At 34.3% G+C, this 18435-nt stretch overlaps 1 protein-coding gene across 1 annotated transcript in view; it reads right to left on the minus strand.

The window, feature by feature from the left end:
• Positions 1 to 6869: 6869 nt before the first annotated feature.
• The window catches only part of col23a1a (collagen type XXIII alpha 1 chain a), a 169703-nt gene continuing 158137 nt past the window's right edge, over positions 6870 to 18435 (minus strand). Inside the window, exons 15-32 of the mRNA XM_051127812.1 lie at positions 18080 to 18142; positions 17905 to 17949; positions 17348 to 17425; positions 17102 to 17125; positions 14737 to 14790; positions 14493 to 14537; positions 14250 to 14330; positions 14123 to 14176; positions 13949 to 14014; positions 12930 to 12956; positions 12355 to 12414; positions 12105 to 12176; positions 11799 to 11825; positions 11629 to 11682; positions 11418 to 11504; positions 11038 to 11106; positions 9291 to 9329; positions 6870 to 8715 (exon numbers count right to left, since the gene is read on the minus strand). Of these exons, the coding sequence (XP_050983769.1) occupies positions 8665 to 8715; positions 9291 to 9329; positions 11038 to 11106; positions 11418 to 11504; positions 11629 to 11682; positions 11799 to 11825; positions 12105 to 12176; positions 12355 to 12414; positions 12930 to 12956; positions 13949 to 14014; positions 14123 to 14176; positions 14250 to 14330; positions 14493 to 14537; positions 14737 to 14790; positions 17102 to 17125; positions 17348 to 17425; positions 17905 to 17949; positions 18080 to 18142 (996 nt within the window). The 3' untranslated portion in view covers positions 6870 to 8664. The remainder of the gene's footprint in view (positions 8716 to 9290; positions 9330 to 11037; positions 11107 to 11417; positions 11505 to 11628; positions 11683 to 11798; positions 11826 to 12104; positions 12177 to 12354; positions 12415 to 12929; positions 12957 to 13948; positions 14015 to 14122; positions 14177 to 14249; positions 14331 to 14492; positions 14538 to 14736; positions 14791 to 17101; positions 17126 to 17347; positions 17426 to 17904; positions 17950 to 18079; positions 18143 to 18435) is intronic.

An 18435-nucleotide genomic window follows, 5' to 3' on the forward strand; every position in this document is an offset into this window, starting at 1 on the left:
TTCCATAGAATAAGTAACTATATTATTGCCCTTTTCTTTAAGTTGGCACGTCATACTTTATCAGCATGCATTCAGTATACACATACATCTGAATTTTAAGTTTAATTAAATGTGTTACTTGCCAGTTCTTTGTAACTGTGAAATGTACTTGCAGTTTCAGAGTGAAAATAGCTCCTATGCCAAGAATTGGTGAGCATTCTGCTCACCAAGCCTGCATTTATTTGATGCAAAGTACAGCAAAAACATTACATTTTTGAAATATTTTTACTATTTAAAATTTATTCATGTAATTTCAAAGCTGATCTTTTAGCATCATTACTCCAGTCACATGATCCTTTAGAAATCATTCTAATATTCAGATTTGCTGCTCAAAAACATTATTATTATTAATATTATTATTATTATTATGTTGAAAATAGCCAAGTAGAATTTTTTTCAGGTTTCGTTGATGAATAGAAAGTTCAGAAGAACAGCATTTGTCTGAAACAGAAATCTTTTGTAACATTATAAATGTCTTGATCATCACTTTTGATTTCTGGGTCTTTTCGATTAAAGAAACCAAAAAAAAATGAATGTACTCAACTGTTTTAAATATCAATAATATCAATAATAATAATAATAATGAATGAATGAATGAATAATAATGTTTCCTGATCAGCAAATCAGCATATTAGAATGATTTCTGAAGGATCATGTGACACTGAAGACCAGAGTAATGATGCTGAAAATTTAGCTTTGATCACAGGAATAAATTACATTTTAAGTAGTTACAGTTATTTTATTAAGTAGTAGAAATAATTCAAAATTTTACTGTTTTTGTTGTATTTTGGATTAAATGCAGACTTGGTGAGCAGAAGAGAATAGAATGACTAGGAATATGTGTGTTAATGTAAACTTTTTTTCCTATAGGGGGATTCATGCTGCAATCGTACCTTGGTGTTCAGAAGTCCAATACAATGGATGCCATGAAAACCCAAGTAAACCTCACTGTTGAAGATCCCGCCAATTTAAAATCTCCCAAGATCGAGATGAGCGGCGAGGACGGAAAGAAAACATCCTGTCACAGACTGAGACATCGAGACATGAACATTCTCACTCCTTCCGGCTTCTGAACACCACAAGTCTTGAACTCTCCTAAGCTTCCTCGCCTTTATATACCCATTATAGCACAAAATGACACAACGCCATTTTATAGTCTCTTGTGAGTTACAACATACCGACTTCTCCTGTTTCCCCATGTAACTATAATAGAATTTCCCTTTAAATTAGAGAGAATCTCTTAAATTAGTGCCAAGCTTCATTGATAGTTGTTTTTTGTTTTCCCCCTCCAAAAAGACCACTTTTTTTACATTTTGAATGTTTTTTTATTATAGTGTGCTATGACAAAGTGATTGCTTTTGATTATTGTGGTTTAAATTTACCACAGTAAAAGTGTTAAAATATGCATAATTGTTAAAAAGCTTCTGTGTTTTTAGGTGTGAGATCCATTCACCCGTACACCCGTTAACAGTAAATCTTAATTTAGTGGACCATTTTGAAAAGCTTGCGTATAACTGTGTAAACCTGTTTCAACAGCATTTTGCAAAAGATTGATGGATCAGTGCACATGTAGTTAAGAAGCACAACATACTGTTGCACACATCTGTTTATTGCCACTATAAAACATGCAATCTAAAAGTCAGATAAGACTAAACAGTCAGGTATCCATCTGTCCACTAGTTGAAACATGTTTAAGTGCCATTTTTATGACTTAACTGAACTGCCTGTTTAGTTCAGGTTACTAATTTATTTTATTAATTGATTACATTTGATTAACGTGGTATTTTATGTCTTGTGTGGTTCCCCGTGTGCAATAAGCTGCAGCACTGTTTGTATCAGCATGCTGAAGGCACCTCATTTCTATCACTGGGTTTCACACTTTAGTTTTTTTTTACATTTACACAAGTCTTTTTTTGTATAGTTTTGTGGTATTGTATTTTCCTTTATCAAACACAACATTAAAGTACTATTTACATGATTTGCTGTACATGCTGAAGCTGGAATCATTTTACTGTTGCTGTTTTGTACATTTGTAGTGGAAATGCTTTGGCTTTGCAATATTCCACTCTGTTCAACTTGACATGTTGTAGTTTGTTTTCTGTAGTGCTTGAATCTGTTTTTAGTATGTAATATTTTGTAAGACCGAAGTGGCTTTTGCAACTCAGGCCAAACTGTTTAACACCACGTGTTGTACTATCACATATTACATATTCGTGTTGCTCAGTTTAGATATTTGATTCCTACAATAAAACATCGCTGTCAAGCACAATAAACCATTTTGACTGTTATTGTTTTATTGTGATTGTATTTGATTTATATTCAAAAACACATTTTAATAAGAGTGACTGTTCATGCAGTTTGTAAAGGGGTCATGACATGTATTATTTATTTATTATTATTATTTCAGTATGTTCCCTGGTATTTACATATGTTAGTAAGTTTTTAATGTTAATAAGGTTTACATATGCAAGTAAATTAATGACAAAAGTCTTTGACCTAGCATGTTGAATTGCAATAGTTGAAAATAAAATAAATGCATTAACATTAAAATATTTCCAATTCAGCAGAATGTTAAAATTCGATTCTATTCAACATTCTAGGAACTGCAGACTAGTAGTAGCAGTAGTGTACACTGTAAAAAAATAAAAAACAATTTGTTGAGTCAGCTTAAAATAATTTGTTACCCTGCTGCCTTAAAATTTTAAGTTCAGTCAACTAAAATAAGTTTATTCAACTTGAAATGTTAAGTTGTACTAAGTAACAACTTAGATATTTGTGTTTGTTAAACTTAACAGATGGGTAAGTAACCCAGCTGCCTTAAACTTTTAAGTTGATTCAACTCAAATATCTAAGTTGTCACTTAGTATAATTTACCATTTTAAGTTGAATAAACTTTTTTTGAGTTGACTGAACTTAAAATTTTAAGGCAGCCAGGTTACAAATTATTTTAAGATGACTCAACAAATTGTTTTTTACAGTGTACTCAAGCATAATCTCCATCTGCATTTTGTTTTTAAAAAGAATGACAAATTTGGAAGTTTGGGAAGTGAATATTAATGATTGAAATTTTTGACTTTTTTTCAGTTGAAATATTCAAACCTTAAGTTTACAACCATGTTGAATTACAGTCCCAAGAAACACAAGCCCTGATATACACTGCCCTCCAAAAGTTTTGCAACACCCCTGGCAAAGTGTGGTTTTGGACGATATCAGCATAAATCCTTATTTTTTGGTGCAAATACATTAAAGTAACTTGACATTATCATTGAAGACCAGCAATAATAATTTCATTTGGATTACATAATAATGGCAATATATACATGTCAAAGTCAGACATGCCCCTTTGCCAGTTGTGATGCCTGGTTACTGGTTTAAACTTGGCCCAGGTTTTTAAAAGATTTTTGGGTCAGCACACCTTAATAGCTTCAACAATTGATTGCCAATTAAGTTTAGAATACATTGATTCATGCCAGTATTGTCCAAAAACCCCACTTTTCTAGGGCGTTTCCAAACTTTTGAGGGGCAGTGTACAACAAAATACATGTTTTTTGTTTGTTTGTTTGTCATTGATTTGCCTATTTTTACCTATTCTCAAAACTTATTTTGACACTTATGATCCGTTTTTGAGGGATTGTTCATTTAAGGCTTGACAGTAAACGACCACCGTTATGATTGACTAACATTGCATAAGAAATAGTATTAAAGTCCCTCACTATCCACCCTTTTTGGAGATTCTCTGGTCTCTGCAGAGCAAAAGAGGGCGTTTCTGAATTTCTGGGCGTTTTCAAACCATAGGGTGTTTCTAAATCATGCAATCAAAATTATCTCCTTTACCTAACCCCACCTCTAAACCTACCATCACTATGACATCAGTCAATCAGGTAACATGGTCTAAAAACGGCCCGATCTGGTAACTCCCATTACTTTCCTGAAGAAACTTACACTTGCTTATTTTTGCTGTAAGAGCGGGCGTGGCCATTTGTACATTTTATGGGTCTGTGTTCCAGTCTCATCGAAGTCCAGCCATTTTTAGCTGTACATAACTGCTTGTTTTGCTGCTTGATACTGCAAATTGGTGTGTCTTACCATACCACTTACTGTTTTATCTTAATTATGAACACACTGTTTTGCAGTGCAAACAGTTTTACCATTTACTGCACATTGTAATGAACTGGAAGTCTCGCCGATAAGCTTACTTCCACGTTAAAGGGTATGCATTGACGTCACTTTCCCACCGGGACACGCCCCCTCAGCCGGACTGAGTGGCAAAAGAGCCTTCAGCGTGAAAGGATTTAATAGAAAACAGTGTTGGGAAGTTTACTTTGGAAATGTAGTAGGTTACAGATTACAAGTTACTTGATTTAAAATGTAATAAGTAGTGTCACTTTTCAATTACTTTATTAAAGTAATGTAACATTACTTTTAATTACTTTTTGATTGCTTTTCTAAATTTCTAATATTTTCAACTGTTAATCATTTGAAACATTTAAACCAGGCAGAGTTACCTTACAGTAGCATTCAACACTGATTACTGTCAGACTTTCAAAATCCTTTATCACTTGAATTAAGATTATAATAAGTAAGGGATAATATACATCTTTATTTTTGCAATAACAACTGGCTTAATGTACATTATCTCACTTATTACACAGCTGTTTGATAGATTATTTAGATGTTTTGTGTCAAAATTATTAGACACGAACCACTGAGTTGAAATATTTGAACACAAAGCTTTTCATGAAGAAATCAGTTGCTAGCAAACGGCAAGTTCAAACCAGACATTTTAGGGACACAGTGCAGTCATACCAGTTTTCTTACACAACATTTCACCACATAAATAATTAAGCAGTAGTACTAGTTTGTTAGCTATCTTATAATCCATTACAGTGTACAAAAAAAAAAAAATGGCAGCAGCTGCGTTTGTATGAAACAATAGAGCAAGTCCACGATACCAGGATGACAGAATTAAGAAATTGTCCAAATAATATTGAATTAAGCTTTAATATTTTTTGGCTAACCAAACGCAAAGCTTCCGCCAAGAAAAAATTATCAAGCATATAGCACTGACTTAATTTGCCCTGAATGAGTCTGAGCTGTGTAATAATTGAATTTAAAGCACAGCCACCACAAATTCAGACTTGTTTTTTTTTCTTACTTGTTTTTTTGGGGCTTTTTATGCCTTTTATTGTGATAGCACAGTAGAGAGATGGCAGGAATAAGCTGGGAAGAGAGAGGGGAGCGGGATCGGCAAAGGACCTCGAGACAAGAATTGAACTCGGGTCACTGTGAGCGCAGTTGCGCTATATGTCATAAAAAGATCATAACATAAATAACATCATAACAAGAAATAATAGCTATGATACTGGGTTTGAAATCAAATATTTGCATAGTTATGACAGAAAACAGTAGCATCTAACAATGCCTTGGAAAAAACAATTTTAAAAAATAAAGTTTATGCATAAACCCAAATAGGAAATAAAACAGTTATAGAATAAGCATGTGTCCTATTCTGTGTCCTAAACTCCTGAAACAATGGTGTCTCATTTTAGTGCAGTCAATGCAATTTATGAAAGAAGTCAATTAAATCTGTAAGTGGGGGTGGGTGTGTGAAAAAATTCAGATGTAATCCCCTTTGTAATCACTGGCATTTTTTAAAAGTAACTGTAATTTAATTACATATTTATTCTCAGTAACTGTAACTAATTACAATTACATTTATTTTGTAATTAAATTACGTAATTCCATTACATGTAATTAGTTACTCCCCAACACTGATAGAAAAGATGTAAAAAACGCGAGTAAAACAAATGAAAATCAGTTTAAACTAAAGGTTGCTTAACTTGATATAATGTTCCTAACAACTTAACAAATATCCAGTGGTCAGTGGATATTGATGCAGCCAGGAATCGGGTTTACTAACACTTATATGTGTCTGATTTTGATGCCGGGGAAAATAAATAAAGCAAATTTGCCTGTGAACTAATTTTGTAAACACAAAATAGGTTGGTCTAAACCCTGGTGATCACTTATATCATTGTTATATATATCGTCATATCGTCCAGCTGAAAAGCATACACAGTTTTTGTCAGTGTTTATTTAAAAACATCCAGTTATGCAGAATCTAAGATAGTAAATATTTAGTTGATGAGTTGTCAGTACGATATACTATAATACAATATATAGAATATGATTTTACTGCACACGTCAACATATTAACATGAAATGATAAACGCAAATCCGTGTTTCGCTGCCTGGAGACCATTTGTTTCTTTGAATTGCAGTTATTCATTTGCTTCTCTTTTCAGTAGCTTTCAGTAGTCTGAAAAAATATATCTCAGGTTTCTTGTCAAATCTCTTTGTACAGTCGATCGCAAAGCTTGTTCTGGTTTTAGAGGTGTTTTGTGCTCTGTCGCAGCATTCACGTTGAAATTAACACTGCCACAGCCTTTGTGCCACTCAATGGGCAATACAGTTGGCTGCTTTGTCTTTCAACAAGTTTCTTAACTCTCCATTACAATGTGCTTCGTTTACAAAACAATCATTCGTCAAATGCTCAGAATAAACAAACAATCCACCGACAAGTTGTCCTGCTGTCAGCAGACTCAAGCACATGGAGTATATCCGAAAATAATGTGAATCAGTAAACAATAACCAACAAAGAGCGCCAGTGATTAAATTATTAGTTAGATTTGCTTTTAGCATCTGATTTCTACAGGTGTCAGCTGACTAAACGCACATGGGCGGGGCTTATATATTACCATATGCAAATATATTTGTCCACGTGGCATCACAGATTATAAAACAGTATCTAAGGAGACGTTTTTTGGAGCTTGATTATTTAATTCTTTATTCATAACGAGGAAGATATTTTTAAGATATGCAGCTTGCAGGGTGTTTTAATGGTACAAAAACATTTTATATATCCAAAAGATTTATGTCATGACCTAATTACCTTGGCATTTAAACAGAAAACACTCTTACTCCTTACTTGCGCAGTGCGACATACTTCTAAGTGAAACAGAATATTCATGCAATGATGAAAAAGAGCAGGATTTGATTTAATTCATCAGAAAAGTTTGTAAGTTTACAGTGGATTGTGGAGAACTTTTGAAACACCAAGGTCAAAGACAGTTTACTGGTAACAAACTTTAATTTCTATTTTATAAAACATCTTTGAAAGCAAACCAACGCATGTAATGGCTGTCAGGCAGTCGGAAAGGCTGTTTTCCTTACCCCATATTAACTGTTAAATACAAACACTGTTTCAGCAGCAAAATATCTTCAAAAATCATCTTTCAGTATCTTCAAAATCAAACATATTTGTTGAAAAAAAAACATCTGTAAAGAAATTCAAAGAAAAAGTGAAACAATAAAATGTTCTGAAAATGTCCTCCCATTCGGTTTTGTTTCTAAAATGGTGCTATAATTCTATTGGTCAATCAAGATTTTTTCTTACAGTTATGTAAATCTTGACATTCTAACTCAGAACATTCTGTCAGCCATTAAACACCAAAGACAGGCTTATAAAAATTCAGATGCGTTATTTGTAACATATATGTTATGCATAAAAAAAACTTCTTATCTGACCACCGGTTATTTGATTATTAACAATAAATATTTGAAAAAAGCTTATGTAGAATGGTTTCAAATCCCTGAACGAGGGTACACCATCATGGAAATGTATGCAGAACATGCTAAAATGTCTAAAAAAACATCTCGTCTGGATATCTTTTCTCTGTGTTAAATCTTGGAAAGCCAAAGAAAGAAAATTTGAGATTGTTAAAATGGAATCTCTAATGTTTTCTTTGCTTTCATGCTATGAAAGATAATAGCGCAATACTTTGTCAAATTCAAAAACAGCCTTAAACTTGAGTCCTCGTAATGGCTTAACTGAGGTTACGAAAACACCTCCAGTTCTGGCCATCTTCAAAAAGCACATCAGTATATATCATAAATTACTATGAACAATAATATGGAATATGTATCAAGGATTGTGACGTTAAAAACAACGGCAGGTAGTCACAGTCAAACATATACTGTATCTCATACAAAGTATTGCAACAAATGTGAGCAACAAAACGTAGATGCAGTAGTAAAAATAAACAGGTACAATCTAACACACTATTCTCGCTCACTATATGCTGCGCTGATTTAAAACAGATTTAGTATTTTACCATTTGTCAATGATTTATGCATTAATAAGTAAATTCTTGCCATCCAAAAGTTAGTCTTTGGGAGTCAATTCCAGATGCTTTGTGTTTTTGCTTACGGAACAAAAAAAAAGCATAAAACAGTAACATAAGAAACAGATCATTATAAATTACTGTTCATTAATATTCTCAAAATGATGATCTGTTCTGTATCATCTCCATGCCAGAGCCTCTTATACCAGGCTGCTGTTGCCGTCCTGTGGCGCAACTGCATCCATGAGGCCAATCCTCGTTCTCTCATCATCTCCAAAAGCTCAATTACACTCCTCCATGAAAAATATTGACCATAGCGAGGGCTGTCTGCACCCTCATTTGACCTGCACATTGAGGACAGTCAATATTAACCAGTATTATTGAGATGCCGTCACTTGAGAGACTGTGAAGTTGTTTTAAATCCTCAGGTTTTTGAAGAAAATCAAGGCTGGGAGAGACGTTTCCTCTTGAGTTTCTGAAGCATTCCCTGTTCCTTTGAAAAAAAGAGGGATGTGATGCAAAATTCCTGTATTGGCACCAGTTGAGTGGGTCAGTCCAGCATGCCCATGCAACACTCCCAGAGCACATCACAGGCATCTTATGGTGAACAAATACTGTCCATTAATGCTCCAGGAATTAGAAAAAAGATTCAATAACCCAAATGGACACCCAAAAAAGCAGCATCCACTATTTGGTCCAGAATTTCTGATAAAAAAAGGTTTATTAAAAAAAATAATACTGATGAATGTTCATCGAAGTCTTTTGTCTTTATAAAATGTAAAAATATAAAGTAAAAAAGCTGTATGAAATTGCAATATATATCACATCAATATGTACAGACGACATGCCTCAGGTTACACATCACTGCAAAAGAACAACAAATAAATGATATTAGTGATGAGCAAAGCCAAATCCAAAATAAAAATCCAAAAAACTATTTGTCATGTACTGATTCACACTGCAGTCCATTCATTTAAATAGGCAGTTGTTAATGTTAAAATCACACACATAAATTGTACAGACGTGGTTATGAAATATTAAAGTATCATAAATGTATTTTTTACTGACCTTGTGCCAACAACCTGGTATTGGAAGTCCATCGGGACCCTTTAAAGTAAAAAAAAAAACATGGGTGTAAGAGCGGAGAACAAATTTTCAACTGTATTGCAATTTTAATGAACAAATTCATGTGTTAAAAATAGTTTTAAAAATTATCAAATGTCTGTAAGTATACACTGCACACAAAATCCTAATAACACTTTTGCTAAAAAACACATGAATTATAAATATAGCAGACCTAAAAACTCAAACTCCACAAAGGATTGCAACACCAAAAAAAAAAAAATAAATAAATAAAAAAAAACCACATGCCTGCAAAACTCACAATAATGCAAATTATGAAGTAACACCAATAAAATATTAATGAGAATTTGCTTGCTAAGTTACAATGTTTCTCGTCAAACCGTTAATATTTTATGCATCAGTTTGGGCTTTTTAACCCTTGAATTAAAATGAATAATCTCTAATTATGTGTGTTGCATATACATAACCGTTTAAATATTTGGGTCGTAAGATTTTATAATGTTTTGAAATAAGCCTTTTTATTCACGAAGGCTGCATTTATGTGATCACAAATAAAGTAAAAACAGTAATCTTGTCAAATACTATTTATAATAATATTATTATTATTAATATTATAATTAATTCCTGTGATGCAAAGCTGAACTTTCAGCATCATTACTCCAGTTTTCAGTGTCACATGATCTTTCAGTAATCATTTTAATATGCTGATATGGTGCTCAAGAAATATTTCTTACTATCAGTGTTCATAACAGTAGATATGTAAAATGTAAAAAGAAAATAAATGAAAAGTTCAAAACTGATTCATGGTTCTTTCGTGAATATAGTTCAAAAGAACAGCATTATTTGAAATAGAAATTTCAGGAATTTCTTTTGATCAGCTTAAAGATTAGTTCACTTCCACAATAAAAATTTCCTGATAATTTACTCAACCCCATGTTAAGAAATTAAGGTTTTTGAGGAAAATATTTCAGGATTTTTCTCCATATAGTGGACTTCAATGGAAGCCAATGGATTGAAGGTGGTCCAAACTGCAATTTCAATGTAGCTTCAAAGGGCTCTACACGATCCCAGCCAAGGAATAAGGGTCTTATCTAGTAAAACGATCAGCTATTTTCTAAAAAAAAAAAATACAAATTTCTATACTTTTTAACCACAAATGCTCATCTTGCACTAGCTCTGTGATACATCTACGTTAGACGCGGTTAGTTCTTCGACTGTGTGTTCCAGTTCAAAAAGGTAGGGTGGATTTTCTCCTCCATGTTCTAAATCGTCCGACATCGTTGTTTTATGTTTTTTAATTCCCTTATTCCTGTGTAGAGCCCTTTGAAACTGCACTGAAACTGCAATTTGGACCTTCAACCCACTGATCCCCATTGAGGTCCACTATATGGAGAAAAAAACCTGGAATGTTTCCTCAAAAACCTTAATTTTCGACTGAAGAAAGCAAGGCATGAACATCTCAGATGACATAGGGGTAAGTAAATTATCAGGAAATATTTATTCTGGAAGTGAACTAATCTTTAATGCATTCTTGCTGAATAAAAAAAAAATAATTTCTTTCAAATAAATAAATCTTACTAACCCCAAACAGTTGAACGGTAATGTACCAGTATGTATATGGCAGACACAGGATAGTTTAAAAGGAGTAGTTAAAAGACAGCAGGAAGTTAAGAAAGTCAGAAATCTGCAGGTATAAACAGAGCAGAGAGAGGAGCAGGCAGTTATACTGTACCAGTGGGCAGGGGGCCTGAGGGGCCGGCTGCCCCATTTCCACTGCCTCTTTTTTACATCCATCAGCTCCCTGCCAGTGAGAGCACACATATACAATATACACTCCCATAATGACTAAAAACAAACAACATACACTCACGCTAGAGAGACCAATCAAAGAGAAACCGAAACAGAACATCAGCCTATAGAAACATACAGAAGAAAGGCGAGAAAATGTGAAAGAGAGAAAAAGAAGTCTGCGAAACGTCTGTGCTCCCAGATGGGCACACTTTGTTGTTCCTGACAGAATTACCCAGTATGTTTTTTCACCGGATTTTCAACAGTATGAATCTGTAACACATCAACACATATAAACATCTGAAAAGTAGATCTAACACGCACCACAGGACAGGGCTGGTCCAGACCCGGCGGCCCCTGTTCGCCTTTCTTTCCCTTTAGCCCTCTCTTTCCAACAGGACCGCGATCTCCCTGTAAACAGGAGGATCGACAGGATCATTTAGCAAGGACTTAAATTTACATTCAGTAATTGAATACTTTTTTTTTATGTGTATGAAAGCTTCATTTATTCCCTGAGGTAAATATGATGCAGTACCTTATCTCCTTTCTCTCCACGATCACCCCTGTCTCCCTTAATGCCAGGAAAACCCTACAATAAAATAAAATAAAAATGACTTTGTAAAAATTCCTTTGGAAACCAAAGGATTGACAATCCTGGAGATGTATGTACAGTAAGCAAGCAGGCAAAAATAAATAAATGCTTACATCTAATCCAGGTTCCCCTTGTTTTCCCTGTAAATAAACCAAAAATAATTTTAACTACATTTATATTTTATTCTTGGCTTATTTGGAAAGTAGCAGTGTAATATTACTTTACAGTTAGGTTTACGTATTACATTTGACATTTATCAAATCAAATAAAAATTCATTCATAAAGCACTTTAAAAACCACAGAATGGTTTAAAAACACGAAATAAAATATAATAGATAAAATAAGACACCACAACACATCTGTTCAAACCTAACTGGTCATTAAAAATAGTGATTAGTTGAATTTATGATTTGATTTACCTTTTCGCCCTTTGTGCCGGGAAGACCAACTAATCCTGTTGCTCCTGGGGGCCCCTGAGGACCCTGAAGGCCCTATAAAACATAATAATAGGTATAAAAAATTGGATACGATACAGTTATGGCTTACAGATGTTGTGAGTATGGATAACACCATAATCATAACATCCACAGGCCAGTTTTACATCTATGTGAGTATTGCTTTGTTTTTAAATTATGGGCTAGTGCATTATGGGATTAGATGTGGTCTCACTTGTATTCCTGCAGACCCAGCTTCTCCCTTCTCTCCTTTAATACTCTCTCCTGGATCACCCTATGATAAATTCAACCACGTTAGACTGATACAATGCATGGAGTACGATTTAACTGGATATCTTCAGACATTTATTAGGGAGTTTAAAGTAGTTAAAGGGATAGTTTACCCAAAAATGGGTCATGGTACTCTTGTGAACATTCATCAAAGATTGACACACTAGAGAAGAATTTGTTGAATAAAGTCATTATTTTTGTTCTCTTTGCACACAAAAAGTATTCTCATAGCTTTATAAAATTACGGTTGAGCTACTGATGTCGCATGGACTATTTTAACAATGTCCTTACCACCTTTCTAGGTCTTGAACGTGTCAGATGCATTGTTGTCTATACACGGTTAGAAAGCTATCGGGTTTCATTAAAAATATTTCAATTTGTGTTCTGAAGATGAACAAAGGTCTTATGGGTGTGAAACGACATTAGGGTGAGTAAATAATGACAAAATCTTCATTTTTGGTTTAACTATCCCTTTAAGTAAGACAAAAAAGTTTGATAAAATTAAAAATAAACACCTACTTTGGAGCCTGGCAAGCCACGATGACCCTAAAACAGATAATAACTGTCACAATCTTTGAATGATATTATGATATCACTCTTAAAAGTCAAGATCTTATAGATACAGTTGAGGTCAAAAGTTTACAGACACATTGCAGAATCTGTAAAATGTTAATTATTTTACCAAAACAACAGGGATCATACAAAATACATGTGATCCATCTTTTCACACAGAAGACAACAAAGTCTCATAGGCAACTATTACAGAAGGTTCACACGCTCACTGATGCTTTAGAAGGAAACATGATGCATTAAGAGCCGGGGGGTGAAAACTTTTTGAATTAGAAGATCAGGGTAAATTTAACTTAATTTGTCTTCTGGGAAAACAAGTATTTTCAGTAGCTTCTGAAGGACAGAATTAAATAAAAAATACGATATTTAGGCAAAATAAGAAAAATGTACACATCTTCATTCTGTTCAAAAGTTTACATCCCCAGCTCTTAATGCATCATTTTTCCTTCTGAAGCATCAGTGAGCGTTTGAACCTTCTGTAATAGTTGCATATGAGTCCCTCAGTTGTCCTCAGTGTGAAAAGATGGATTTCAAAATCATAGTCATTATTGGAAAGGGTTCAAATACACAAAAATGCTGAAAAACCAAAGAATTTGTGGGACCATGAACTAGAGGTAACAACAAAGTATTAAGAATCAAGTGTATGTAAACTTTTGAACATGGACATTTTTATAAATTCAACTACAGTTTTCTCTTGTGGACTATATGTAAACGTCTCTAATGTGAACCATCTTATTCAGGTCAGTACTAAATAAAAAATAATTTACATTTTGCAGATTCTGCAAGGTGTAAACTTTTGACCTCTGTAAATGGCAAGACTATATGGTCAGGTGTTACATATGTGGATGTGATACAGATTAAATTGATAAAAAGAACATGTCTAAAAAGCTTTTAGAATTTTCATCAGTCATATCAGTCATCAGATCAACTGAAAGCATAATAACATGCATGTCTAAAATGTGACTCACCATGTATCCAGGTGGTCCTGGTGGGCCTGGAGGCCCTGGCGGTCCAGGTTGTGAAATCATCTGAACCTGTAGACAGTCATAAAACCACAGCTGAACATAACTGTGCTCTGAATACTAGAAGATTATTAAATATTATCATTAAAAATCAACAAACATGGGTGTAATTGCACTGACCAGATTGTCCTCTAGTATAGAGTCTCCTTTTTCTCCTTTCTGACCATCCATTCCCTATGACACATTTGATTAATAATATAAATGATAATATGATGAAAAGATTTAATAAATCACTTTGAAGACTTACAGAGGGACCAGAGAGGCCCATTTCTCCTTTCTCCCCCCTCTCTCCAGGTTCACCAGGCTCTCCAGTGTCTCCCCTTTCACCCTGATCATCAAATCAATCCAAATATTGATTATCACCTCATTTGCATGAACATCAGAGTAGCTCATACACTGTAGGTTCTTTATAGGTGCAAAACTATATATATTTATGTAAAATAAAATTAAACAACTGATATTCTTCTAAATTGGTTAAACAAATTATCACCTTTTCACCATCAACCCCAGCAGGCCCAGGCAAGCCAAGTTCACCCTGTTTGGATGAATGAAGAAATACTGATTGATTTTGATTTTTTTTTTTTTTTGATACTTTTAGATCAAACTCAGTGATTTAGAAGGTCTCTGATAATCAATCTTTGTGCAACTTTAAATACAATAATCATGGAAGCAATATACTAACTTAGCCATTAGGAATTCAACAAATTTTGATTAAAAAAATACATGAAATTCACCTTTGAACCTTCTTTTCCGGGTGGTCCTGGGGGTCCAGGAGGCCCAGCTGGTCCCTGTTTGGTAAGCAATCGGAACAGACATTATTAAAGCTTATAAAATGGTCTTTTTGCAAAACCCACTTGCATTTCGAGAACCACAAACCTCTGATAGACCTCATTTTACGACTACTATAAAACAGGAAAATGCTGTTCCAATATAATTCTTTATGTGAAAACTTGCGGAGTATGAAAACAACATCCTGAATGATGCTTAACAATGTTGATGGCATTCTTTGAAGGAAGTACTGCTATTCTTTTGACTGATACAAACCATAATTAGGGCTGATATATTTTCATTTTCTTGTCACCATATTCAATGTATCTGTACAATGTGGAGTCACGGTTTGTGGTTCAATACACATTTCAGACTGATTATATTGGTGATAGAGATGACCACAAAGCCTTGCAAATGTCCAAAATAATAAAATCCCTAATTCTTCCTCATATTTCTCAATTGCAATGTGACAAAACACAGATTTTTTTAAAGAATCACATCATCCAGAACATTTAAACAGACATTATAAACGTAACCACAAGAACCATTCATTAAACAACCCAGATGCACATTCTCAGTACAAGAACAACATTTGCAACTAATTGCATCTAATTACATGAATTTGTCTTGGTATATTACCTAAAGCATATATTTAAATGTTTCAAAGCATACTTACTTGATTTATTTTATTTTATTTTTTCAGCCATGTTTGCTTTACACCATTTTACAACATAATATTGCATGCATGCTAACAGCTTTGATAATAAATATAAGCAACAATTATTTTATATTCAATTATTAGGGGTTGAAGCGCACATTGTAATTGTTAGAATGGTTACGGATCAGCGATCTCCATGTAAAACTGATTGTGCAGACCAAACTGTAAGTCATAGAGACCTACAACGACCAAGGCTCGCCCCAATCGGCCAGCTACAGTGAACAAAATTACGAAATTGCTTATAACTCCTAATCCGTCAGTCGCAGGCTCAAGTGTCTTATGTCGTTAGAATCCTTGGCTCACGGTGGGCAAAAGGCGATTCGATCATGAGCCGGGCAAAATTTTCTGGTATTTCGCATTTTTTGAAAAACCTACTTTTGCTAACTAGGTTTTTGGTCTGATCGGAATCAAACCAGTGCAGAAATATTCTCTGGAGAGTGAATATAAATAATTTTCAAAAAAATTTTAACTTTCTACTCCCCGTCACAAAGGGGCGCCAAAACATTTGAAAGGGGTAGGGCCACTTGTAGTAAAATTCCTATAACTCCTGAACGGAATCAGGTATCTCTGCCAAACTCAGAACACAAAAAAAACAGAGCTTGGCCACTTAGTGGTGCTATAAGAGGGAAAAAAACATAACAATGACTATAACTGTACAACCACCAGTTGTACAACCGCCATTGGCCGATGAATTTCGAGCACCTGTTAGACAAGGTAAACACAGGTTGGGCAGAATGAAACTCGGTGTGCCTGTTTGACTGATGGCCCCAGAGGTCTGAAAGAAATCTGAAAGAAATTGACCACTGGGGTTGAGATATCGCATTTTTCAAGGCTGTAAACGATTGTATGTTGCACAGTTTTTCACACATGCGGGCTATATTCGTATCATATGATAGAACTCCTCATTCTGGACAACTTTGTCTCTAGAACTGCTGTTGTCAATCAAATCATTTGTTAAATTATTGAAAAATGTTAAAAAAAAATCTACTTTTGTGAACTAGTCTTTGGTTTATCGCTCAATCTGGAAAAAGCACTGCAGTACAATTCTATGGACTCTCTAGGCTAATAATTATAAAAAAATGTTGAAATTTACCCTTTGGGACGCTACTATGGGATCATTTGTAAAAGTGGCCTGTCCAAATTTACCCTAAATCCTATAAACCCTAAAGGAAAACTCAAAACTTCAAGAAACCTGCTGAGCACATGCGAAAGGTGATTCTAAACAAGCATGCAAAGTTTTAAGGGGATCGGACCACAGCTGGTGCTATAACAGTCATAACCGTTAAAAAACATAATATTTCTATGGTAAATTACCTGTATTTGCCAAAAATGCTTTTTTAAATAATTGATTTAGGTGGTTACTAACTTGCTAAATAATAGTTTTTTTCATACGTGTTTAATGCCTTAAAGCACCTGAACCCCGGTAATTGTCTATATTTGCTAAATTATTATTGAAAATTACAATCTCAAATGACATATTTTGAATTAGCATTATATGTTGAAATTAATAATGAATTATTTCACATGCACACACAGTGAGTATTTGTTAGGGATAATCATTGATATTCAACCAAAATAACCAGAAATGGCAACTCATGCTACAGTACGGTTACCGAGACACTGATGGTTTTGATGGCCTGCCAGAAAAACAATCAAGTCCGACTTAAATTTCAGAACATATTATGACATTTGGTTTTAATATAACCATGAATTTATAGTCATCTGTGGTTTACATAATTGCATTTCAGGAAGTCTAACCAGTAACTTCAAATTTGCATGAATCCAGATGATCGATTGGCAAATATAACAGTTGTTAAGACGTTTTTCTAGCAATTACCATCAATAAAATCACAGCTCACCTGAAAGGCATCTAAGAGTTTGCCATTGAAGTCAATGATGTCACCGGATGCTGATGTGCCTTTCTCACCAGGGCGGCCCTGCAGGGATGAAAACAAATCTGTTACATAACTGATCACACAAATGTAAGTATTCTCAGATGTGAAAATGTGTTTCTCTGTGCTTGTTTCATCCAAAGCAAAATACACTGCAATCAAGATATGCATTTTAACAGTTCACGCAATGCCTGAGAATCAAACCTATGATCATGCATTGCAAGCGAAATAGACTTCTGTTGCAGCTGCTCTCTGAATCACATGTGAATGTGATCTCCCAATTTATGTTTTTAAAGTTAAACTTAATAAAATGGTCAAAATGTTTCAAATTATGTGCACTCATATCAGTGGCACAGTAAAAACTATGAAGCCAAGTTTCCATAATGGGGCAGAGATGCCATATGAGGTCACATGGCAGGTCAAATTTATCTCAGTAACAACCTGCTTACTGCTAATAGTGCATTTCTACAACCAAAATCAAACAGAGCACACTTTTAATAAACATATGATGTATCGTTCCTCACCGATTCGCCCTGGGGCCCTTGTTCTCCAATATCTCCCTTATCCCCCTGGGAAATACAAGTCCAAAATCAAACCAATACGATCAAGCACACTGATGTTACCTATTTGCTGTAAGTGCTGTATTTGTAGGAATCATTGTATATACATATAACAAAAAGAGCTTCACCCAGCGCTCACCTTTAAGCCTGGCAGACCATCGGTTCCTCGGTCACCCTGAGGACCTGGCTCTCCCTGCTCGCCCTGCAAAACATATACAGAGCATTTAAAGTAATATAGAACAGATCGCAGAGAGAAATACTGCAGCAGAAGATGCTTGAACAGAGCAGTCGGGTCCATATGAAGACCATTACTCTATGAAATCATTCTTATTACGCTGTTAATGATTAAGTAATGGTCAGAGGCTATGGTGAAATCAACCACATGATCAAATCTGAAAAATATGCTAAGAAGTTTGAATGAAATCGAACCTATGAGAGTAAAGAGTGCAAAACAGAAAATAAAAATAAAAAACACATAAACAGGTAAAAAAAAAA

The sequence above is a fragment of the Labeo rohita genome, chromosome 14, assembly GCF_022985175.1.
Source record: "Labeo rohita strain BAU-BD-2019 chromosome 14, IGBB_LRoh.1.0, whole genome shotgun sequence".
Classification (NCBI taxonomy): domain Eukaryota; kingdom Metazoa; phylum Chordata; class Actinopteri; order Cypriniformes; family Cyprinidae; genus Labeo; species Labeo rohita.